This window comes from Dermochelys coriacea, chromosome 14, assembly GCF_009764565.3.
Source record: "Dermochelys coriacea isolate rDerCor1 chromosome 14, rDerCor1.pri.v4, whole genome shotgun sequence".
In the NCBI taxonomy this organism is placed as follows: domain Eukaryota; kingdom Metazoa; phylum Chordata; order Testudines; family Dermochelyidae; genus Dermochelys; species Dermochelys coriacea.
Window position 1 is genome coordinate 10,290,422 of NC_050081.1, and position 20,439 is coordinate 10,310,860.

The 20,439-nt window shown below is 43.0% G+C and overlaps 2 protein-coding genes across 3 annotated transcripts in view; one reads left to right on the forward strand and one right to left on the reverse strand.

Moving 5' to 3' along the window:
• Positions 1–3,716, forward strand: part of LOC119842782 (E3 ubiquitin/ISG15 ligase TRIM25-like) — a 36,971-nt gene extending 33,255 nt beyond the window's left edge. The window contains exon 11 of the mRNA XM_043497322.1: positions 873–3,716. The gene's annotated coding sequence lies outside the window, so the exon portion shown is untranslated. The remainder of the gene's footprint in view (positions 1–872) is intronic.
• Positions 297–10,924, reverse strand: LOC119842785 (meteorin-like protein). Of its 2 annotated transcripts, XM_043497328.1 has the most exons (5): positions 10,736–10,924; positions 7,875–8,002; positions 7,359–7,768; positions 5,305–5,364; positions 297–951 (listed from the first exon to the last, which is right to left on the reverse strand). In XM_043497328.1, exons 2-5 carry the CDS (start codon positions 7,898–7,900, stop codon positions 635–637), a joined length of 813 nt encoding a protein of 270 aa, XP_043353263.1. In that variant the 5' UTR covers positions 7,901–8,002; positions 10,736–10,924; the 3' UTR covers positions 297–634. The 2 variants fall into 2 exon arrangements, with proteins under 2 accessions (XP_043353263.1, XP_038227295.1); XM_038371367.2 differs by lacking the exons at positions 7,875–8,002; positions 10,736–10,924 and adding an exon at positions 9,934–10,415.
• Between the last annotated feature and the right edge of the window lie 9,515 nt (positions 10,925–20,439).

Here is a 20,439-nt window from a genome sequence, read left to right on the forward strand (position 1 = left end):
TCTACTGAGTGAAAACTGAAGCACAGAGCTAAAAAAAAATAAAAGTGGGAGGAAAATAGGGAAGAAAAAAGCTAATGAAAAATACAAAACAGACAGGTTTCAGAGTAGTAGCCGTGTTAGTCTGTATTCGCAAAAAGAAAAGGAGGACTTGTGGCACCATAGAGACTAACACGTTTATTTGAGCATAAGCTTCCGGATGCATCCGATGAAGTGAGCTGTAGCTCACGAAAGCTTATGCTCAAATAAATTTGTTAGTCTCTAAGGTGCCACAAGTCCTCCTTTTTTCTTTTTACAAAACAGACAGGACACCCACTTAGGGCATCCTAGATTTTGTGAGGCATCTCCTACCTCTAACACACAGCACAGGCTACTCTTCAGCGAGGGGGGGAAAAGCAGCCCCTTAAAAAATCGGAAGGTCCCCTGGAGGCAGGAGAGGCACCTGTATTTGAATTATAAACAAAGCACTTCATTAATTTAAACCATTTTGTGGCCTCACTGTCCTGGTTTGAGAGGTTCATAGAGTCATAAACTCCAAGAGGCTCTCCCAGCCCTAGCTCTAGTGAAATCTATCTTCAGCCTCTGCTCAGGAACATGGGGCTGCAACCCTTTAGTCAGCGCTCTTGGGACGTGCATTTCAGCTGAACTGAAACTCACATGGGTTTGTTCCCCTGTCTCTGGCTGTTTGGTAAATGGAACTGAAGTCCTTAAATCTAGGGGCACAGCCGAGCCAAGCTTCTCCAAAATGTTCATTGCCAGTGAACAGGAAATCTCCAGCACCTTTCTTTACCTTGCACTGCAGCAGGGTTTTTATGGGGCCCCTCCATTCACCAGTTGCTTCATCCTGTCGGAAAATTCTGTTTTTCTGCCTGTAGACTTTCTGGACGCTGACTTCAACCTGGGACACGTGATTTTCAGGGTCATGGGAAACATTTTGGATCGATCCTCTCACGACTAGATGTAAAGATGACATGAATAGTGAGTTGGTTATGGCACAGCTGTTTCTGATAAAGAATTCAGCTACTATAGTATTTTAAGTGCATTTTTCCCTAGAAAGAATAATTTTCTGATATTACATAGCATCTTTTATACCGATGGTTCCACATCACTGTACAATTAATTACCTGTTTGAGAACTTGCTGACCTGCAGCCACTTCTGGGGTACAACACAGCAGCTGTGTGCACCAACATACAAGGACAGGCTAGTCCAAGGGGTCCCTAAATGTTTTCAGTCTCAGTTCCCAGCGAGTGACCCTGTCATGGGCCATCACTCCAAGTCCCCACTATGCCTTTGGTACACCAGTTGAAGCACTGTTGGAAGTAGTAGTGTGGACAGGACCCAGAACAGGGCTTGGTCTACACTCCTATTTCTCATGTTGCTGCCAGTGGTAGAGGTGCATTGATAGGTACCAGTGCAAATGCAGCTGAAGTGTTTCCCTTTGAGAGCCCTAGATGAAGACTCCTGATGCTCCATGGATCATAAATCAAGAGCCATTTGTTAGGTCATTGATTTATCTTTTGGATTTCCAGTACAAAGCATTTTGATTGCTACAGTACTGTATTATTTCAGGTTTCTTAAGAGAACACCATGACTAGTAAAGCATAGAAGATCAGAAAAAAATTGGAAACTAAAGCTAGCTATTTCATTCCTACAGTGCAATTATGGCCAGATATTAGACTTCAATCAAAAATTCACCCCAATCATAATTTGATCAGTAGCCTTGTTTTGACAAAGTTTTGATTTGTCGTCATCAGACTCAATCTGCAGCCATGTTCTGCCGCCATAAGGACTACAGGGCACTCAATTTTTTTAAAAATGTATTGCCTAATATGAAATCTTCTTGTATAAAAAATAAATTAAAAACTAGTGAACAAGACAGACATTTTAGGGCCAGATCTTCTGGTGGTATAAAGCAACACAGCCCCTGTGAAGTCAATGCAGCTATGCCATTTGAGGATCCTGCCTAATGTAAATTAGACCTGGAAGTCAAAATAAAATAGAGGGAACTGTTATTACGCAGCGCTCTGGATGTGTAATGGTTTGTGTTCTGTTGGACATGCTTGGTGATTTCCAGGGGGCGCTTCCTGTGGATGCAGGGTCCATGCTAGTGTAGGACTGGGACCCTGGGTCTGGTCTACTCTAGAAAAGTGTACCAGAAAACCTCACCTTTTGTTTCAGCACACTCTAGTGTGCATACACACCTAATTTTGTCTCCTACTGACAAAACCTTCCATTTTCCCCAGCATACATATTCAGTTCCTTTTTTTGGAGCAACAGAAACCTTTATGCCTATTTAAACCATGCCATTTGCACACAACCCGCCCCACCTGTAAAAACTAGCATAGCTGGTTTGAGAAATAAAAATAAAATAACGGCCTAAATAAGTTTAATCATTTGTGTCTCCAACACAGACAATGTCATCCATTTCACAGCTGCAAAACTCATGCCTGTTATTTGCTGATGTGAACTCTTCCTCTCTGTTTCCCCCCTCCCCCCAACAATCAATGGGAACTGACTTTTCTTATTACATTTCTTCAAGAACAAATTCCATTTGAATCCAAAATACAGGGAACGCTCAAAGAGTGACCCTCAACCATTCTGCCAACAGCCCATGAGCAAATGAGAGTTTACCCATTTAGCTGGAACTTTGCAAAATATCCATCACTTTTACTCTTTCCTTTGGGGATAATGGTCTCATTAGTGTAAGGGGCACAAAGAGCTTATTTCTGAAAAGTCCAGGAACTTCCTTAACTAATTTAATTTTCAAGGGATGCAAGGGCTGAGCACAACAGATGTCTCCGCTCCGCTCTTCATCTCCTTCTTTGTGTGAGCATCTTTAATCAGATGCAGTCAAGTCTATTGACAAGCTATAATGCACTTGTTCCTGTTCCTCAAAGTCGTTCCTGCTGGGCTCATGGCCTAGTGACTGAAGACCTCTGCCTTAAGACTAACCATAAAGCCCCCATTCACTCCTGGTGTCATTTACACTTTCATTAGCAGCTATTTTCTCTAATCACAAAAGTTGATGATAGCGATTTGTGAGTGTAGGGCAAGGAAGTCAGGTCATAAATAGAGTCCGTTCAAAGGGCTATTTCTTCTGGTCTGTTGGTACTATAAGTATAAATACTCCCCATTGTGCACCCTGGGCCTCCGTATCTGTCAGTCTCTGGGGCTGCAGGCTGCACAGAGGGAGAGCTGTTTGCATGGGAACTGATAACTTCATCAAGTGCAAACAATGGGGGAGATTGCATCAATTAGTTCAAATGAGGAAGAAAGATGATTGGCACAGGAATACACTTTCATGGTAAGACCTGGGCTGCATTCAGTTTTGTACTGATATGCCAATATAGTTCTACCAGGACAACTCCTAGAATGGATGTAGTTATACTGGTATAAAGACATCTTATATCACTATAGCTTATAAGTAGGCTTGAAAGGAATCAATTTTCATCAGTAAGTGTTGGTAAATGTCAATTTCACCATACACACACAGTATTTCCATCCATGATGATCAAAATTTACAGTTAGGCAAAGTAAAAAAAGTACTGCTTGAGAATTTATTAAAGTTTGACGTAAGGCTATTTCCTTTGGATATTCTAATATGCAACATAGACAATTTGTGTTTTAATGGCTAGAAACCTTTAAAGTTTGAATCTCAGCATCTACTGTCATTAAATAAATATCATTACATAAGTTCCCACAACTGTGAAAGTTTAAATTGATAAAAATAAAGATAATTAAAATCTATAATTTTGCACAACTGAACATTTAAATGGATAAAAATTGAAAAAGCTTAAATATAAACATTGATATTATCTGTTGGAATTATGAAAAAATAAAAATTGAATTCTGCCAATCCTAGCTATAAGCATATTTAACTGTGTCCACATTAGGGAGGTTGTACAGCTTTAATTAGACGAGTATAATTACTATGGTACAATTTGTGTGTGTAAAGGAAAAATCAGTGCAATAAAACAAAAAAAAACGTTACAGAGCAAGAGACAATACTGAGATCAGTAGAGATTTTGCAAGATGAAATAAAGGAGATAAAGCCTTTGCTACAGCATCATGTTAAGGGTTTCCCCTATTTGTTACTTTATAGCATATTAATGCATTTGTTTTCTCAAAAGGGATATGCTATGCCGGGGCTGAAAGATGGTGTGATTAATGAAGGGTAAATATTCTCATACAACTAAGTTTAAGTCACAAACAATGGACTCCATCAGTAACCAGAGCTGGAATGTACGTGTGTGTGTGTGTGTGTACTCATGCTAAGTATAGTAAATCACTGAGAGCACGATATGAAAGAAAAAAGAGTAGAATGAAAGGCAATGTACAAAGAACAATTATAAATGTATCTGTGACCTTGTCATGTGAAAGAGCTGGCATTATGTAGCAAGAACTATTTCTGATTTGGCTTCAGTTTCAAGGTTGCACCCACTGAGTTTATCAAGGCTAAAGGATCTCCTTGAGGGACAGCAGAATCGATGGTTTTCAAAAATATCTTTTTTTTTATTTAGTGGAAATTGGGGTTTTGCCATTGACTTCCACAGGTGCAGGATCAGGTCCATTAACATTGTTTGCATCTGATGTTCTACAATATCTGTGTGAGGTTGCATCTATAACCAGACTCACTTCGGGAAAGTTTGATGAGGGGGTATAATGTATAGCCAGGGCTTTAATTCTCATGGAGTATTTCCTGGAGCCGCCAACATGCTGTAAAAACTCTCCAGGGGTTGAAAATGTTTACCAGAGCTCCGCTCCGGACAACTCCAGCTGAATTTAAGCCCTGAGTACAGCCCCACAGTGAAACACGTGGCGAGGAACAGTCCCCACAAGGATTGCTCTACCATCATTACAGCAGTTTTAAGTTGTGATCAGTTTGGAAAAAGCCAACCTGCATAAATTGGGATTTTAAAAAATTCTTTGTATCTGTTCAATTAGATGGAAGGTAAGTAAAGAATATTTCTGCTGCACACATGTATGCGTGTGCAAAACTATCAGAAAGTGAAAGACAAGGGGACTGTGACAAAATGATTCCAGCAAAACACTTCATGCCGAAGAGGGAGTGTATTGTGTATGTGGAAAGAAAAAAAAATTGCTTTGCCTTCCCACCTGCCTAGATTCACTATGTTTGATCTGCAGCTCTGATTTATCCGAACTTTTTACGTTTCATTCTTTGACACAAGCAAGTGGCATTCTCAGATTGAAGAGCAAGAAGATCACGGTATTTAAAGAAGAGGCAAATAAACCAAAATAATCAATGCATAATTAGAGGCAGAATATTTTCCTGTAAGTCTGCTTACCAAAATCACTGCTGCAAATGGCCATCAGAAGCTCCATATTGTCACAAGGACGGCACATCGCTAAAGAACAAAAGAATCAGTTACTGATCAATACAATAATGATTGTTAACAGACTGGTGAAGTGTGTGAGGAGAGTAACTGAGTCATTGATTTCAATGGGCATTGGACCAAGCCCTAAACAATATTCTTACTGTTCTTTCTTCAGTTCAGTTTTTTTTGGAAATATAGTAGAAAACTTTGGTACTTTACACATCCATCTACTTTGATCCCTGAAAATGTCAAGAATTCTAGGTGGGTTTTTTGTTTAATTTCCAAAGTGAATTCCATTGGAAATCTTACAATACTGGACTGCAGCACCAATGGCTCATTGCAACCGTTATAATACTTTGCACTTCTGTAGCCCCTTCCATCCATTGTGTGATATGATGTATTCATTGCTGGGGATGCTGCAGTAGCACTCCTGTAAGAGGCAGTGGCAGAGACCATTGCTCTGAAATATGGGGATATTTTACAATTAGGATTCTGAGAATTTCCAGATGCTGTCTGAAATGAATGACCTAAATCTCACAGGGAGAAGTGACTTGCTCACAGTCACACACTGAATGAGCCAAAACCAGAACACAGAATCCCTGACTCACAGTCCTGTGCTTTAAGCACCACGCAAAAGTCTTCCTCACTGATTTTCTGTTACATTCCTTCCTGTTTTAGGCTAGGGCACTGATATCTTGGTAGCCAATATGGCTATTTCCTCACGATGAAAGACATAAACCTGATGCAAGAATAATCAGAAGACCAGAATCAAGGAGGATGTCTCTAATGCATCTGGGGCCTCCATCCATCAATGTCGAAAAGAGCATTATGGCTGGGATTTTCAAATGGCCTTACGGGAGTTAGTTGCTCAAATCCTATTTAAAGTCAATGGGAGTGCAGGGTTCAATTCTGGAAATCCCCATCCATGTCTCAAAGCCTGCTTCCCTTGGGGACCTTCCACTTCCTTGCTAATACATGGGCATATGCTGGAATATTTGTCATTTTGTAATTTACAGGGCCATGCCTAGTTTGTGGCAGACGGATGTTCATACCTGCTTAATTCTATGTCATTCTAATTTTGAACTTGGCACTGGGACATCAGTTTGTTTCTGTTCCAAGTAAAGGTTATTTCATGATGTATTTACTTTGATTTATACTAAGTTTATTATACGGAATGTCTACCTCAGGCGCTGCATGACTGTGCCAATCTCTTTACAATTACATCCTTAAGTAAGCATATTTCCTCAGTTACTGCCAGGACACAAAACTAAGTCCCTCCCCAAAATAGTCTAAGAAAGGGGAGAGGACAGCGGGAAAGTGCTGTGTTTGCTCTTTTTATTCAACCTCCTTCCTCCCCCCCAACCCATTTCCTACAGCCAGCCTCCGCCCTGAGCCACTGCGATGCAGGTTGAAAACATTGTCTGAGTGTCTCTCAGGATACAAAATGGGAACAGAACCAGGGTAAAATCTTCAAAAGTACTTTAAGGACTTAGGAGCCTAAATCCCACTTATAAAAGACACTCAGATCCAGATCCTCAAAGGCCTTTAGGCTCCTCAGTGAGGCCTGGGCTCTTAAAGTGCCTCAGATCATTTCTGAAAAGGGAACTCAGGAGCCTAAGTCACTTAGATGCTTTTGAAAATGTTCCCCCGTGTTCCAGCACTTCTTGCTCAAGTGCCCATGATTAAATTAGATGACAAATGTGGGGACAGGACAGAATTTCCCCTCACGGCACTGGGAGCTTTTCCTGCTTTTGGAGCACTGAATAGGGTAGCTCGAGAGACTCTGTGCTGTAAACATCTCCCCTGATCAATGTGATGTGTTAACAAGGGGAGCAGGGAGAGGGGCAGGTGTTGGGGTTCACAGATAAGAGATTATCCCTCTCCTGCAAAGAGGAATCCCATTCATGAAATTGATGAAGCCCTGCACCAGTGTGGGACCTCTACAGAAGTGGATCAACTCTGCAGGGGTTGACCTGCGTAGATCCATTTGCAGGCTTGGGGCCTATGGGAGATCTCAGCCTTACCTTCCACAAGGGCCATTTTCTGGAAGTCAGGGCCTGCCGCGCTCTGGTTGCTCAGCAGCTCGTACTGGAAGCTGGCCATCCTGCGGCTGATATCCCTCTGCGGGCTAGCCTGCAGGAAAAGGGCGACCCGCTGTGGCGTGTGGGCACTGAAACAGGACACATGGCGCAGCTGCGCCTCCTCGGCTTCGCTCACCACCAGGTGCAGCTGCCCGGCGCGCTCCACGTAGATGCTGGCACCCTGGAAGTCACTCGCTGGCTTGATGCAGACAGTGGTGTGTCTGGTGCTCGACAGGTTGGGCTCCAGGACAACACGCAGGGCTCGGGCTGGATACAGCCATTCCAGGGAGCCCTCAGTGCAGCGTAGGTGGACCTGCTCCACGGTGCGGGAACGGGGTTCCCAACTTAAACCACTGCAAAGGCAAGGCCAAAAATACATCATTAATAATGAACAACACCTAGGCAGCACAAGCTATTGGGAGTCAGCAGAATGAGGTCACTCCCTAACCCGCCACTAACCTGCTGCGTGATCTGGGGTAACCCATGTTACTGCTCTGTGCCTCTGTTTCCCTTTCCACCCTTTGTCCTGCAGTTTAAGATTGCCAGGGCTTCCAGACAGGGACCATCTCTATTTATGTGTGCAGTGCCTAGAACAACAAGGCCCCCAGCTCAGCTGGGCTTCAGAATACACATAATAAATAACAAACCCCTTGTTCTGCACATGAAACAGGGAAAGAAATGACTCTCGGAAGTCAGAGCCAGCCTGGATGATTTTTAAGTCTCATCTATCTCCTGGCCACTGCTGGATTGCTCCCTACAAGCCTATTTTCACCCCATTTTCAAGAGGAGACAGCAACGTGCATCAAAAGTCTTTTACCGCAACTACTGGATATAGACTCATGGTCTCCATTATTAATGATTATTACTACTACATATAATTAGTTCTCTAGTGGCAGCGACTAAAGGAGAGCCGCTTCTGTGGCAAGCTGCATGGTAACAGATGTAGGGGAACCTTTTCAAACGTGCATCAGAGTACGTCTCCACAGCCCATGGCCGGGAGTCTCCCAGCCTGGGATGACAGAGTGGAATGGGGCTCTAAAAACAGCTGTGCAGCTAGCACTTTGACACCCGCCTCTTGTCCCAGGCTTCAGAGCCCGCACTGCATCTTTGACGCTAAGCCTATGTCCCATTTTTAGAAGTGACTCAGGGTAGAGTTCTTAAAAGTGCTCGGCGCTGACCTAGCCCTGCTCCCCATTCCAAAGCAGGGCAAAATTCCCATTGCCTTCAATGGGAGCAATGCTTAGCCCTTTTGGAAAATCCTACCCCTCGGAGCAAGTCCTAATGCCTTTCCATGAGAATTAGGTGCCCAAATGCCTAAGTCACTTTTGAAAATGCCCAAGTCAGGTGGACTTTGAAAATGTTACCAGTAGCTACTATTGAAGAGTCATTTCTCAACAAAGAGCTGTAGGCTGGCCCTGATTTGGATCTTGTTCACACCAGCTTTACATCAGTGCACTTAGGAGGGAGGGAGAGCTCAGTGGTTTGAGCATTGGTCTGCTAAACCAAGGCTTGTGAGCTCAATCTTTGAGGGGGCCATTTAGGGATCTGGGACAAAGCAGGCTGGACTAGATGATCTCTTGGGGTCCCTTCCAGCCCTGATAGTCTATGAATTTCATTAATTTGGTGTTACTTTTGATTACACACGGAGAATCAAGCCCAGTCTCTTGATTACCACAGCGGGCTAAAAAAAAAAGGATCATAATTTTTGTGAAAAACTGGAACCACGGTTTCCTTCAAAATCTGGACAAAAGTAGTGTTGAAAATTTCCCACCAGTTTTGTAGCTTCCTGTCATTTGCCATGGGAGATACCCTGATTCGTTTCCTTCAACACAGATTGACCACCCCAGGGGAAGGTGCAGGTGTTTTCTTCAAAGATCAGATCCGGGTTGTTTTTTTCAGCCCCCCCTTAAACAAGACTGACATGTGGGGCTCTTGGAAACCAGTCTGATGCTATTTCTGCGGTCAGGGCCCAGGCGTTCAGTAGCCAAGAGGAAGCAAAACGCAGCATCGCTCCCGCGGGCGCTCGCACCACGTCCAGCGAGTGACGGCAGCGCGGGCCCAGCACCGGCGCGCTCTGGCTCGCTCGTGGGCGGGGCGGGAAAAGCTCAGAGCGGGACCGGGCGCCTGGCGCGCGCGGGGCCTCACGCCTCGCTGGGCGGCCGCAGACTCCTCGAGCGGCGGCTGCGGGGCCTCGGGTTCCCCCACGCTCGCGCACAGAGCTCATAGGCGATGCGCCAACCGCCGACGGGGGAGGGGCGCTTCCAGGGGGCATAAGGGCAGCCGGGGCTACGCTGGCGCCGCCTCGCGGGGCCAGCGCGCCCCGGTGCCGTAGGCGGCCCGGACGGCGTGTCCCTGACGGGACTGGCCAACGCTGCTCGTCGCAACCCAAGCGGGGCCTCTGCCCGCTGAGCAGCGGGTGGAAAAACGGGGTTGCCAGACATTCCCGCCCCCTCCCGCGGCTCGGGGGGCTCCCCACCGGCGGGGGCCCGGGCTCTGCACACCCCTGGCCGGCTCTTACCTCCCCTTCCAGCTGCAGCGATCGGCGGCGCAGGGCTCCAGCCCGCTCCCCGCCAGCAGCAGCAGCAGCAGCAGCAGCAGCCGGGCCGCCCGCCCGAGGGACATGGGGGGGGGAAAGGGGGCGCCGCCGAGCCCGGCCCCCGGGCGGCCCAGAGCCCCGCACGCGCTGGCTGCAGCCCCCGGGACAGAGGACGGGCGCGCGGCGCTGCTGCCTGGCCTGGGGCTGCCGCGTTATAAACCTGGGCAGCAGGAAGGGGGGAGGGTGGGGGATGGAAGGGGGGGGTCTTTGCTGGGACGCCTCCCCCGCCCTAAGTGGCTCTTTGGCTTTGGGATGGCGGCAGCAGAAAAGGGGGGGGGGGCTGGCTCGTGGCAGCAGAACTGATTGCAATAGCAAATGAGCACACGCACCCCCCCCCCGCTGGATGTGTGTGTGTGGGGGGGGTCAGCTGTGGAGGGTGCATGGGGGGGCTCCGGCCTCCTGGTCAGGTTCACCGCGCCCTCCTCCCCGCCTTGCCATCTCCTCCCCCCCCGCCCCCGGGGGGGGGCAGAGAAAGCAGCAGCGCTCGCTAGGCGCCCCGTCCAGCCTCCTGTGGGGCTGCTGCGAGCTGTTGAAACGGGGCTGCCCGCCCAGCAGCGGGACGTGCAGCCCGCTCCCTCCCCCCCCCCGCGCCCGGACCGCTCCAAGGGGCAGCCGGCGAGGTGAGTTCGGCCCGCGGCGTTGGGATAAAGCCGCTTCCACCCGCTAGAGTCCAACCCCATCCCGCCCCTTGGGCTCGCTCCACTGCGCGTCCCCGAGCAAGAACGGCAGCCGTGTAGACACACAGCCACAGCCCGCACCCGATCTCCGAGCAGGGCGAGTTCTCCAGCCGCTGCCGCACGCGGGCTGCAAGCTCTGCTCACAGCACTAGCGGCTGAGAGTCATTTTCAGGAAAGCAGATTTAGGAACCAAGGGGCAGATCCTCAACTGGTGTAAATCAGCCTTGCCCGTAGAGCACAGTGGAGTGACTCCAGCCCTGAGCTAGACTGCAGCGGTTTTAGGCAGGGATTTGTGTTGCCCAGTGAGAAATAAAGATAATTGTGCAACCGGGAGCTGTACGCCCCTCTAGGTATCACAGGAAGTATTTTTTTCTTAGCTCTTTCTGCTTCTCATTATAGCTAACCAGGGAGACAATCCCCCTTGGTCTTAAAAATATTTTAAAGTGATTAATAACCCTTTCTCACTGCAATTTAAGACCAAACAACAAAATCATGTCAACATCATCCAAGCGACCATTGAATGATTGATGGAATTCAATAGCTTTAACTTTTGCTTTCAGGGGTCCATGAACAGGAAAGCATGAGGGTCCTGCGATTATCATGTTAAACGCTGGGCTGTGCCTGCCAATAATTAGATTTCTATATGCATTGCCCTTTCCATATTGTCAATGCTCGACATGGGGAGCGGCTCTTTTGCACGTTTGGGAGACTGATGCTCTTTTCTGCAGCTCTTAAGCATGGAATTGGGATTTTGCACTCGGGTGAGGACAACGTGCCTGAATGCTGCTGGGTGGCACATGCTAAGATGTGCATGGTATTGTTTCCTCCTCTCAGTGAGACAGAGCCCATGGTCATCAAGCCTTCCAGGCCATCTGTTACCTTGTTGCTAACAGAGCATTTTCCACAGCTGCATGCAGAGATTTGGGGCTTTTGCACTTCTGCCACAAGCTTTTCCTTCGTGGGGAAATGTAATCATTGCAAAAAAGGCTTCCAGAAATCAAGGAACTTAGAGCAGCATCGTGTTTAGGTCAAAACTTTTAAAAGTGAAAGTCTAAAGATAGGCTCCTAAATCCCTCTTTAGACCCCTAAGTAAGAGATCGAATTGTATTGAGAATTTCTCTATTGTGATCATTTATTTAGAAGCCTAACTTTATGCACTCATTTGAAATCCTTGGGCTTTGCTTTCATCTTCATGAGGTTCTGAACTCATAACATTCTCCACCTAGAGAAAGCTTTCAGCCAAAATGTATGTGACAGTGGATCTAAAAGACCTGGATATTGTAGATCTATAGTTGACTTCAGTACCTTGTGTGAAAATATTACTAAAAGTATGAGGCAAAGAAAAATTGGCATCTTCGAATAAGATCTTGTGTGAGCAATAATATCAAGCTTCTGTGAAATGATTGTCTAAGGAAACAGCAGCTGAATATATATATGACTTGAGCCCATCCTGAGTAAAAAGCAACATGCAAATAGTCTTTAAAAAGGTCCAATTGTAGCTCAGTATAGGAGTTAAGATACTGGAGCTCCCTGCCTTTGTGCTAGTCAGTCAGGGTGGGGATGTGGAAAAGAGAGGACTTGGGAGGAAACTGATATGATGATGAAGTGGCCCCATAGGAGGATTTATTCAGTCGCAAAAGCCTCCACACCCAAACCAGCCCATCTGCTGCCATCAGGAGAAAGCATTGAGCCACTTGATCTCTGAACCTCTTCCAGAAGCTGTGGGTCTGCTGTCCCTTTCCCACCGAGAGCTCTGTGCCTATTTTATTGACTTGTCCTCAAGATTTTTTTCTTTCATCACCTTCATATTAACATGGGTCATGATAAACCATTATCTGAATCTGGTAGGTGGATTTACAAATCCTTGGCCCCCAGAGACCAGGAATCATTAGCACTTAAGGGGCTGATCAAAAACAAGTCAAGACTTTCCCTCCTGCTAAAGTCATTAGTAAATGCACACCAGGAAGTTGCTCCTCCTTCATTTTCATTTTAAAGAAAATCACTCTTTGAAAAGCAACCCCATATTTAAAGACTGTGTAACATTAACAGAAATCTCTAATTGTGATGTTCCCTTTCTCCCATATCTCCTTGAAAACTGACATCCCTTTGCAAGCATCAAATTATATAGATATTTGAGAGTACTTTCATAGTAGTAGGACTGGTGGCCCAGCAGTGGAGCTTAGAATGTAGTCTTCTCTCGAGTTTTGGTCAAAATAAAAATAAAGAAAAGTACACTCAGAGCAGCTTCCTGGGAAAATCAAGGGGCCAGATCCTCCTATGCAGTTACACTAGCTGAGAAGCTTGCCTGAAGTTTCCTGTTTGGAAACCCGTGATTACAGGTGTTTAGTTATTAAAGTTATTGTTGCCCCTGCTGCAGATGAAATTCAGAATTTTAACCCAGGTAAACAGCAGGTAAGAAATTAAAGATGATCCGGATTTCCAGTTTTTGTATTAAAATAAAAAAAATGTATAATTTAGATCCCCTGAAATATTCTGTGAATGACTTGGGAATCTTAAAACAATTAAAAAAGAAAAAGGCTTGGCAGTTTATCTTTATTACCATTCAAAACCTGGAGTAATCTCAAGAAAAATATCCATTAAAAATCTAACACAAATCTAGTGTTACCTCTATGTGAAATACCAGAGACAATGACCCCTTAAAATGCAGTAAAAAGAAGAGCTTTATCCCTTTCAAAAAAACTACAGAGCCCCTCTCTTTAAATTGCCATACAAAACAAGTCTCTCTTCTACCTGTCATCAGTGAAGAAACCACATAAAACTACCATCAGCTCTTTAGAAAATGCAAAGCATTAAGCATCCGGGCTTAATTTGTGCCAGGAATTGCCAGTGCTGAGCCCCGGCACCTCTGGGCTTGGCTGTGAACTGAAAGATAAAGGGGATGAGGGGAGGTGGAGAGAGAGAGGTGCAAAGGTGGCCATAAGCCCACCTTGCTCCAACCACACCCCCAGACCAAAGGCAGTACAGAGAGGGTATAGGGAGCTAGAGCTACTACAGCAGCTTTATGGCACCTGAGTATTCACCTAGGCAGAGGGAACTCTTGAGGCTAGAAGTGGTGGGTTTATGGCTGCTATGTAGGTGTTAAATCTGTCAATTAACCAGTAGTGAGGAGGCTGGCTTGGAGTGTCAAGAACAAGCTGGAATTCTTAAGCCTTACAAGATACATGGGTTATGCTTTCTTCACTTCAGAAGAATATGGACACCCCCAGGAAAACATGGCAAATGCTTTCATCATAGCAGCTTTAGGAATCATCATCACAGCTGGCAATTTCACTAAGAAAAATAACCAGCAACATCTTTTAGAAATGTTAATTACATAAGGAATAAAATAGGGTATTTAAGGTACAAATTGTTAAAAAAGGGTAAATCAAAGTTTTTGTTTTAAGTATCATCACCTGTTATAACAGATAAATTATGATAAAAAGAAGTCTTGAAATCCTTCTACGATCATAGCTCCTTAAAGAAAAGGAGGACTTGTGGCACCTTAAAAGACTAACAAATTTATTTGAACATAAGCTTTCGTGAGCTACAGCTCACGTCATCGGATGCAGTGGGGAGATTTATATACATAGAGAACACGATTAACATCTAATTACCATACACACTGTAAGGAGAGTGATCACTTAAGATGAGCTATTATTAGTGGGATGGGGGAAAGGAAGAAACCCTTTAGTAGTGATAATCAAGGTGGGCCATTTCCAGCAGTTGACAAGAATGTCTGAGGAACAGTGGGGGGTTGAGGGGGGGGGGAATAACATGGGGAAATAGTTTTACTTTGTGTACTGACCCATCCACTCCGAGTCTCTATTCAAGCCTAAGTTAATTGTATCCAGTTTGCAAATTAATTCCAATTCAGCAGGCTCTCCTTGGAGTCTGTTTTTGAAGTTTTTTTGTTGAAGGATAGCCACTCTTAGGTCTGTAATCGTGTGACCGGAGAGATTGAAGTGTTCCCCGACTGGTTTTTGAATGTTATAATTCTTGACGTCTGATTTGTGTCTATTTATTCTTTTACGTAGGAGACTGTCCAGTTTGACCAAGGTACATGGCAGGGGGCATTGCTGGCACATGATGGCATATATCACATTGGTAGATGCGCAGGTGAGCGAGCCTCTGACAGTGTGGCTGATGTGATTAGGCCCTATAATGGTGTCCCCTGAATAGATATGTGGACACAGTTGGCAACGGGCTTTGTTGCAAGGATAGGTTCCTGGGTTGGTGGTTCTGTTATGTGGTTGCTGGTGAGTATTTACTTCAGGTTGGGGGGCTGTCTGTAAGCAAGGACTGGCCTGTCTCCCAAGATCTGTGAGAGTGATGGGTCGTCCTTCAGGATAGGTTGTAGATCCTTGATGATGCGTTGGAGAGGTTTTAGTTGGGGGCTGAAGGTGACTGCTAGTGGCGTTCTGTCATTTTCTTTGTTGGGCCTGTCCTGTAGTAGGTGACTTCTGGGTACTCTTCAGGCTCTGTCAGTCTGTTTCTTCACTTCAGCAGGTGGGTACTGTAGTTGTAAGAATGCTCTGCCATGTACTATTGGTCAAACTGTATAGTCTCTACGTAAAAGAATAAATGGACACAAATCAGACGTCAAGAATTATAACATTCAAAAACCAGTCGGAGAACACTTCAATCTCTCTGGTCACTCGATTACAGACCTAAGAGTGGCTATTCTTCAACAAAAAAACTTCAAAAACAGACTCCAACAAGAGCCTGCTGAATTGGAATTAATTTGCAAACTGGATACAATTAACTTAGGCTTGAATAGAGACTCGGAGTGGATGGGTCAGTACACAAAGTAAAACTATTTCCTCATGTTATTCCCCCCCCCCCCAACCCCCCCACTGTTCCTCAGACATTCTTGTCAACTGCTGGAAATGGCCCACCTTGATTATCACTACTAAAGGGTTTCTTCCTTTCCCCCCATCCCACTGATAATAGCTCATCTTAAGTGATCACTCTCCTTACAGTGTATGATAAACACTCAATGTTTCATGTTCTCTGTGTATATAAATCTCCCCACTGTATTTTCCACTGAATGCATCCGATGAAGTGAGCTGTAGCTCATGAAAGCTTATGCTCAAATAAATTTGTTAGTCTCTAAGGTGCCACAAGTACTCCTTTTCTTTTTGCGAATACAGACTAACACAGCTGCTACTTTGAAACATAGCTCCTTACTGATTGTCTGCAGTCTTGTATTTTAAGGGTGACCCATCTTTTCTCTTTTGCGTGCGTGCTCCTTAGGTCAGGGACCTCATATTTGTGTTGTGTAAAAAACAGTGTATACTTAGTGTTCACCAAATAACATACTTGTCTTACTTCCGAGTACAAAAAAAGTACACACAAAGTTACCAGTAGGTGTCAAATATTCTCACTAATTTATTACAGATTTTGAAAGCTGATGTTCAGATTTGTGAATGGACATAGAACAAACAAACAAAATGGATTCAAATGTTTTAATCCACACACATTTTCTTCAGTCTAGTTCATACAGAGAAATACAATACAAATCAACAAGACAACAGAAAGATGCTTTAGGAAATTCAGCAACAGAATCAGTGGTATGAAAATAGTTTTTATTTATTTACAAACATCTAAGAGGAATATGAAGCAGACATCCTTTCAAGAGGATTCCTTTCTGCACATCTTCTCTTCTAAGTCATAAAAACGAGCAGGACACAAATCAACGGATGTAAATCTGAGTAACTCCACTGAAATCAATGGAGTTCTGACTTCCCTGGGAGTTACTCTGCATTTACAATTGTTTACGAACAGCTCGCTCAAATATTTTTTTACTTCTCAACAAAATACACAACACCTCCATGCAATGATTAACTAAACTGGTCAGTGCACTGTCAAAGCGACCAAACATATACTCCTCAGGCAAGCAAAACTCCCATTCAAGTCAATGGGCGTATTGCCTGCTTAAGGAGAATATGATCAAGCCTAAAGAGTGCATAAACATAAAGCAAAAAGTTTAACCACAAAAAGTTTCCAAAGTCACATTACTGCTTGTGTATCGGAAGGTACAGAAGATTGTTTAAAAACAAAAAAATTGTTCCCTACTTTTATGACTAGAGATTTGTGTAACACTTTCCCCCTACAGCTTATTCATTCTTTTTGAAAGCAGAAGAGCAGCTAATTCTACCTGGGGGGCTACATGCATCTCTTGATGCCAAGGAAAATGTAAGTATATCTTCTACCTTTTTAAAAGATACTTTGGAAGTGCAATATCATGCTGGTTGGTCATTCTTTTACAAATAAGACCTCAAGCACTTTGCAGCTGTGTATACACAATGTGTCGTTTTCTTTTTTTGGGTGGGGAAAGGAGCATGGGGAGGTGGTGGTGGAAAAATGGGCATTTGTTAATTTCTGGGAACTTTACTGAATGATAGCCACATCTTATGGAACATTAGGCACCAATTTATGTTTCTGAATAAATTGATGGATTCCCGCATTACCGCTTGGTGGGAAAGCCCCTAACCAACCACCCATCGCTTTTTCTGGATAAAAAGAACACTAAATGTTACAAATTCAGCATTTTGATCCAGTGCTTAGATTTGTAAAAAGCTCTTGGTTTCTTATTTAGTGCAATTTCAGAATCTGCGTATGCACATTAAATACAAACATATTACAATATCAGACTACTTCTATCCTAAAGAATAGGCTTTTGTAAACCTTCGACGTGCTGGTAATTTTTCACAAATATTATTTAAGTGACTCTGACTAACTCATAGTTACAGCTCTTGAAATTCACATTTTTACAATATTCAGAGTTTGGTTTTTGAATCGTTATTTCTATTATACATATTGAAGGTATATGCTACAATAATAAAAAATTATTCTGTTTTACTATAAAAAAAATCTATAAAGATTAGATGGCTAGAGTTCTAAGAGCTACATGAGTTAGTAATAGACATATGGCTAATGAGGAATGTAAACTTTGAAGATACAGACTGAAATCCTAACAACAGTAGTTTTCATTTCCTCTTTAAAGAGAGGCCAATACAATAATCAGGGTTACGTTTGATGGATGCAAACATTTTAAATTAACAACTCTGAACTTGGAAATGTAAAGACCATTGCAGATGATGTGGGCGCAGAAAATAGGGAAATGTTAAAGAGAAACAAAAGATAGTTTTAAACTATGACGGTAATTCAGACTTCCAAAACATTACAGCTGGTGCAAAGTCAGCTAGCACCACTTGCTTCAATGGCACACTGCTGATTTACTCCAGCTGAAGATCTATCCCAAAGGACCCCAGTCCTGGGCTCAGTGAATATTCAGCACTCAGTGAAGCAAATAGGAATTTTGAGCAGGCAGTGCTTGCAGGAATGGGCCTTAAACATATGGAATGTGTAGTACTGTTCACACAAAACAATGTGTGTTTTGTTACCCTACACTGTGCTCAAAAAGCAGCTACAGTTCCTCAGAACAAGATCAGAGCATATTTTTTTAAAGTGGATAGTTCACGTTCAGTAGGATCAACCAGGGTACTAAAATGTTGCAGTAATCTCTTTTTAAATCTAAAAATATTCTAGATTATTTCTAGTTGACAGTTTAAAAAAAGAAGAAATCTGCAGTCACACTATGTAATGAAATAGGAAAAAAGAGCATACATACAAGGAATTTCAAAAATGTGTTACTCTTACATCTGAACTAAGGAACAGTGGTATGTTTTCAACATTCGGGTATTCTTTAAGAAGTCAACATGTATTATATTAACATTTTTAATGCGGTTGATAGCTACGGAACAATACTTAGACAATATTTTTTCCAGCTAAAGACAATAACTTGCACTTTGTAAGGAGGCTTGCATCTCAGCTAAGCCTGCTTACCCCAGTGAAGAACACTGCAAGCACAGTGCTGAGTGTAATTGCTAGACTGAAAAAATTCAAGGTCCTGATCCTATAAAGACATACATGCTAAAAATTAATCAAGTTCATAAATCTTTGTAGGTTTTGGCGCAAAGACCACAAAACCCAATGGAAATAATCAGCATTGTCTCCTCAGTAAATATTGTCTTCTAGAAAAAAGTGCATTGGACAGCTAAGGAGGACCTAAATTTTACACCTATTAAAACATACCATGACTAACATCGCATTAAAAAAATAAAAATAAAGTGCAAGATACAAGTCTATACATACAAGGAAAAATACCTGACTGAAATGCAATCTAAATATGAGCACAAAACTGTGCACTGACCTCAGAATGGCTCCGACTTACAAGGATACCAAAAACTTAAAAACGAGTCAATTACAAAAAGTGAAGGAAGTTTCTATATTACAACTGACTGAGCGCCCCAGTCAATTTTAGTAGTTTTATAAGCACGTTTTGCTATTACAAATATTTTTCTTTCCTTTGTTGCTAGTTAGTTAACATAATACTGACAGACAATCATGACTGTATGGTTAGTGGAGACCAGACAAATCTTATTCATCATCACCAAGCCAACTAACTGGGATTAGATTTTGTTTGGACCAGGAGTTAATCTTGGTCTGTTAACGTGGTGCCGAATAAGATTTGCCCTGTCTATGACTGCTAAGTTATGGTTGTCTTCATCCTGTTATCAAAATCAGATTCTCTTGATTGCGTTTATATTGTGGAATTCTAGAATGTAAATAGGCCCAAACAGGGAAAAATAAGTAGGGGCCTGTTTTTCAAACGTGTTAGCACCCACCCCTCCAGCTGAAGTGAATGCAATCCAGAACAATTAGCAGATTACAAAAATGTTCAGAACACACATGTGATTTAAAGTTAGGTATGTCCATTTAAAAGGGGAGCCTCACCAGTGATTTGGAAAGGAGAATCTGGACCATGCTGTTTACCCATTGTGATAGTTTTTGGCATTATGCTGGAGTATGCTGTAAACACATGACCACCAGTACGCATCGGGTTATAACTATATCTTAGCCAATAAGTGGCACAATTTCTTATAAAAAAGATAAACATGAATGGCAACTACTGTCAGACCTCAACTATTTTATTTCAAGGGGAAAAATAGAAAAGGTGTAGGGCCCACCTCATGGATTGGGAACATTGCTTTTAAAACCACAAACAAGTTGCAGAAGATCCAAGAATACAGAAGTGTGTCCAAACTCAATAAACTTTTACTCTGACCTGTGAACTACTCTAAGAAAAATAGATAGATATATTATATACAAATTGTGAAAGTTAATAAGTAATGGGGTTTGTGAGGGAAGAAAAAAAGTTCACTCCATATCTAGGCTGTGTGTGCAAGTTTAAGCCCGTCAAAAACATTTTAACCTGTAGGTTATAAACCCAGGAAAAGGATTTATAACAGAAGCACTGACCAATCTTTAGATACACTAGCATATGCGGCAATAAAATCTCAATATAGCCTAGAATTACAGCTTTGTGAATGAATATTCTGAATGCTTGCAAAATTAATATTTCAATATTTCTTCAGCTGTACATTTTATTCAAATTAATATGCTTATGAAAAGCCTCTGAGAAATTAAATGTATTCATAATTTATGTCATCCTTAAATGCTGTGTTGCTTTTCTTAGAGTAGGGCATGAATTTCAATAGCAGAGCACCCTCTTCTGAATAACTAATATATTGCAATATTTTTATGTTTCCAATTGTCAAAGCCTATTTTTAATTAAAAAATAGGATACTCAATAGACAAAACTGTATCAAGTCCTTCATGTTTTCTCACATCTGTTTTTTTTAAAATGTGAATTTCATCAGATTCACAGCCATGATAAATATATAAT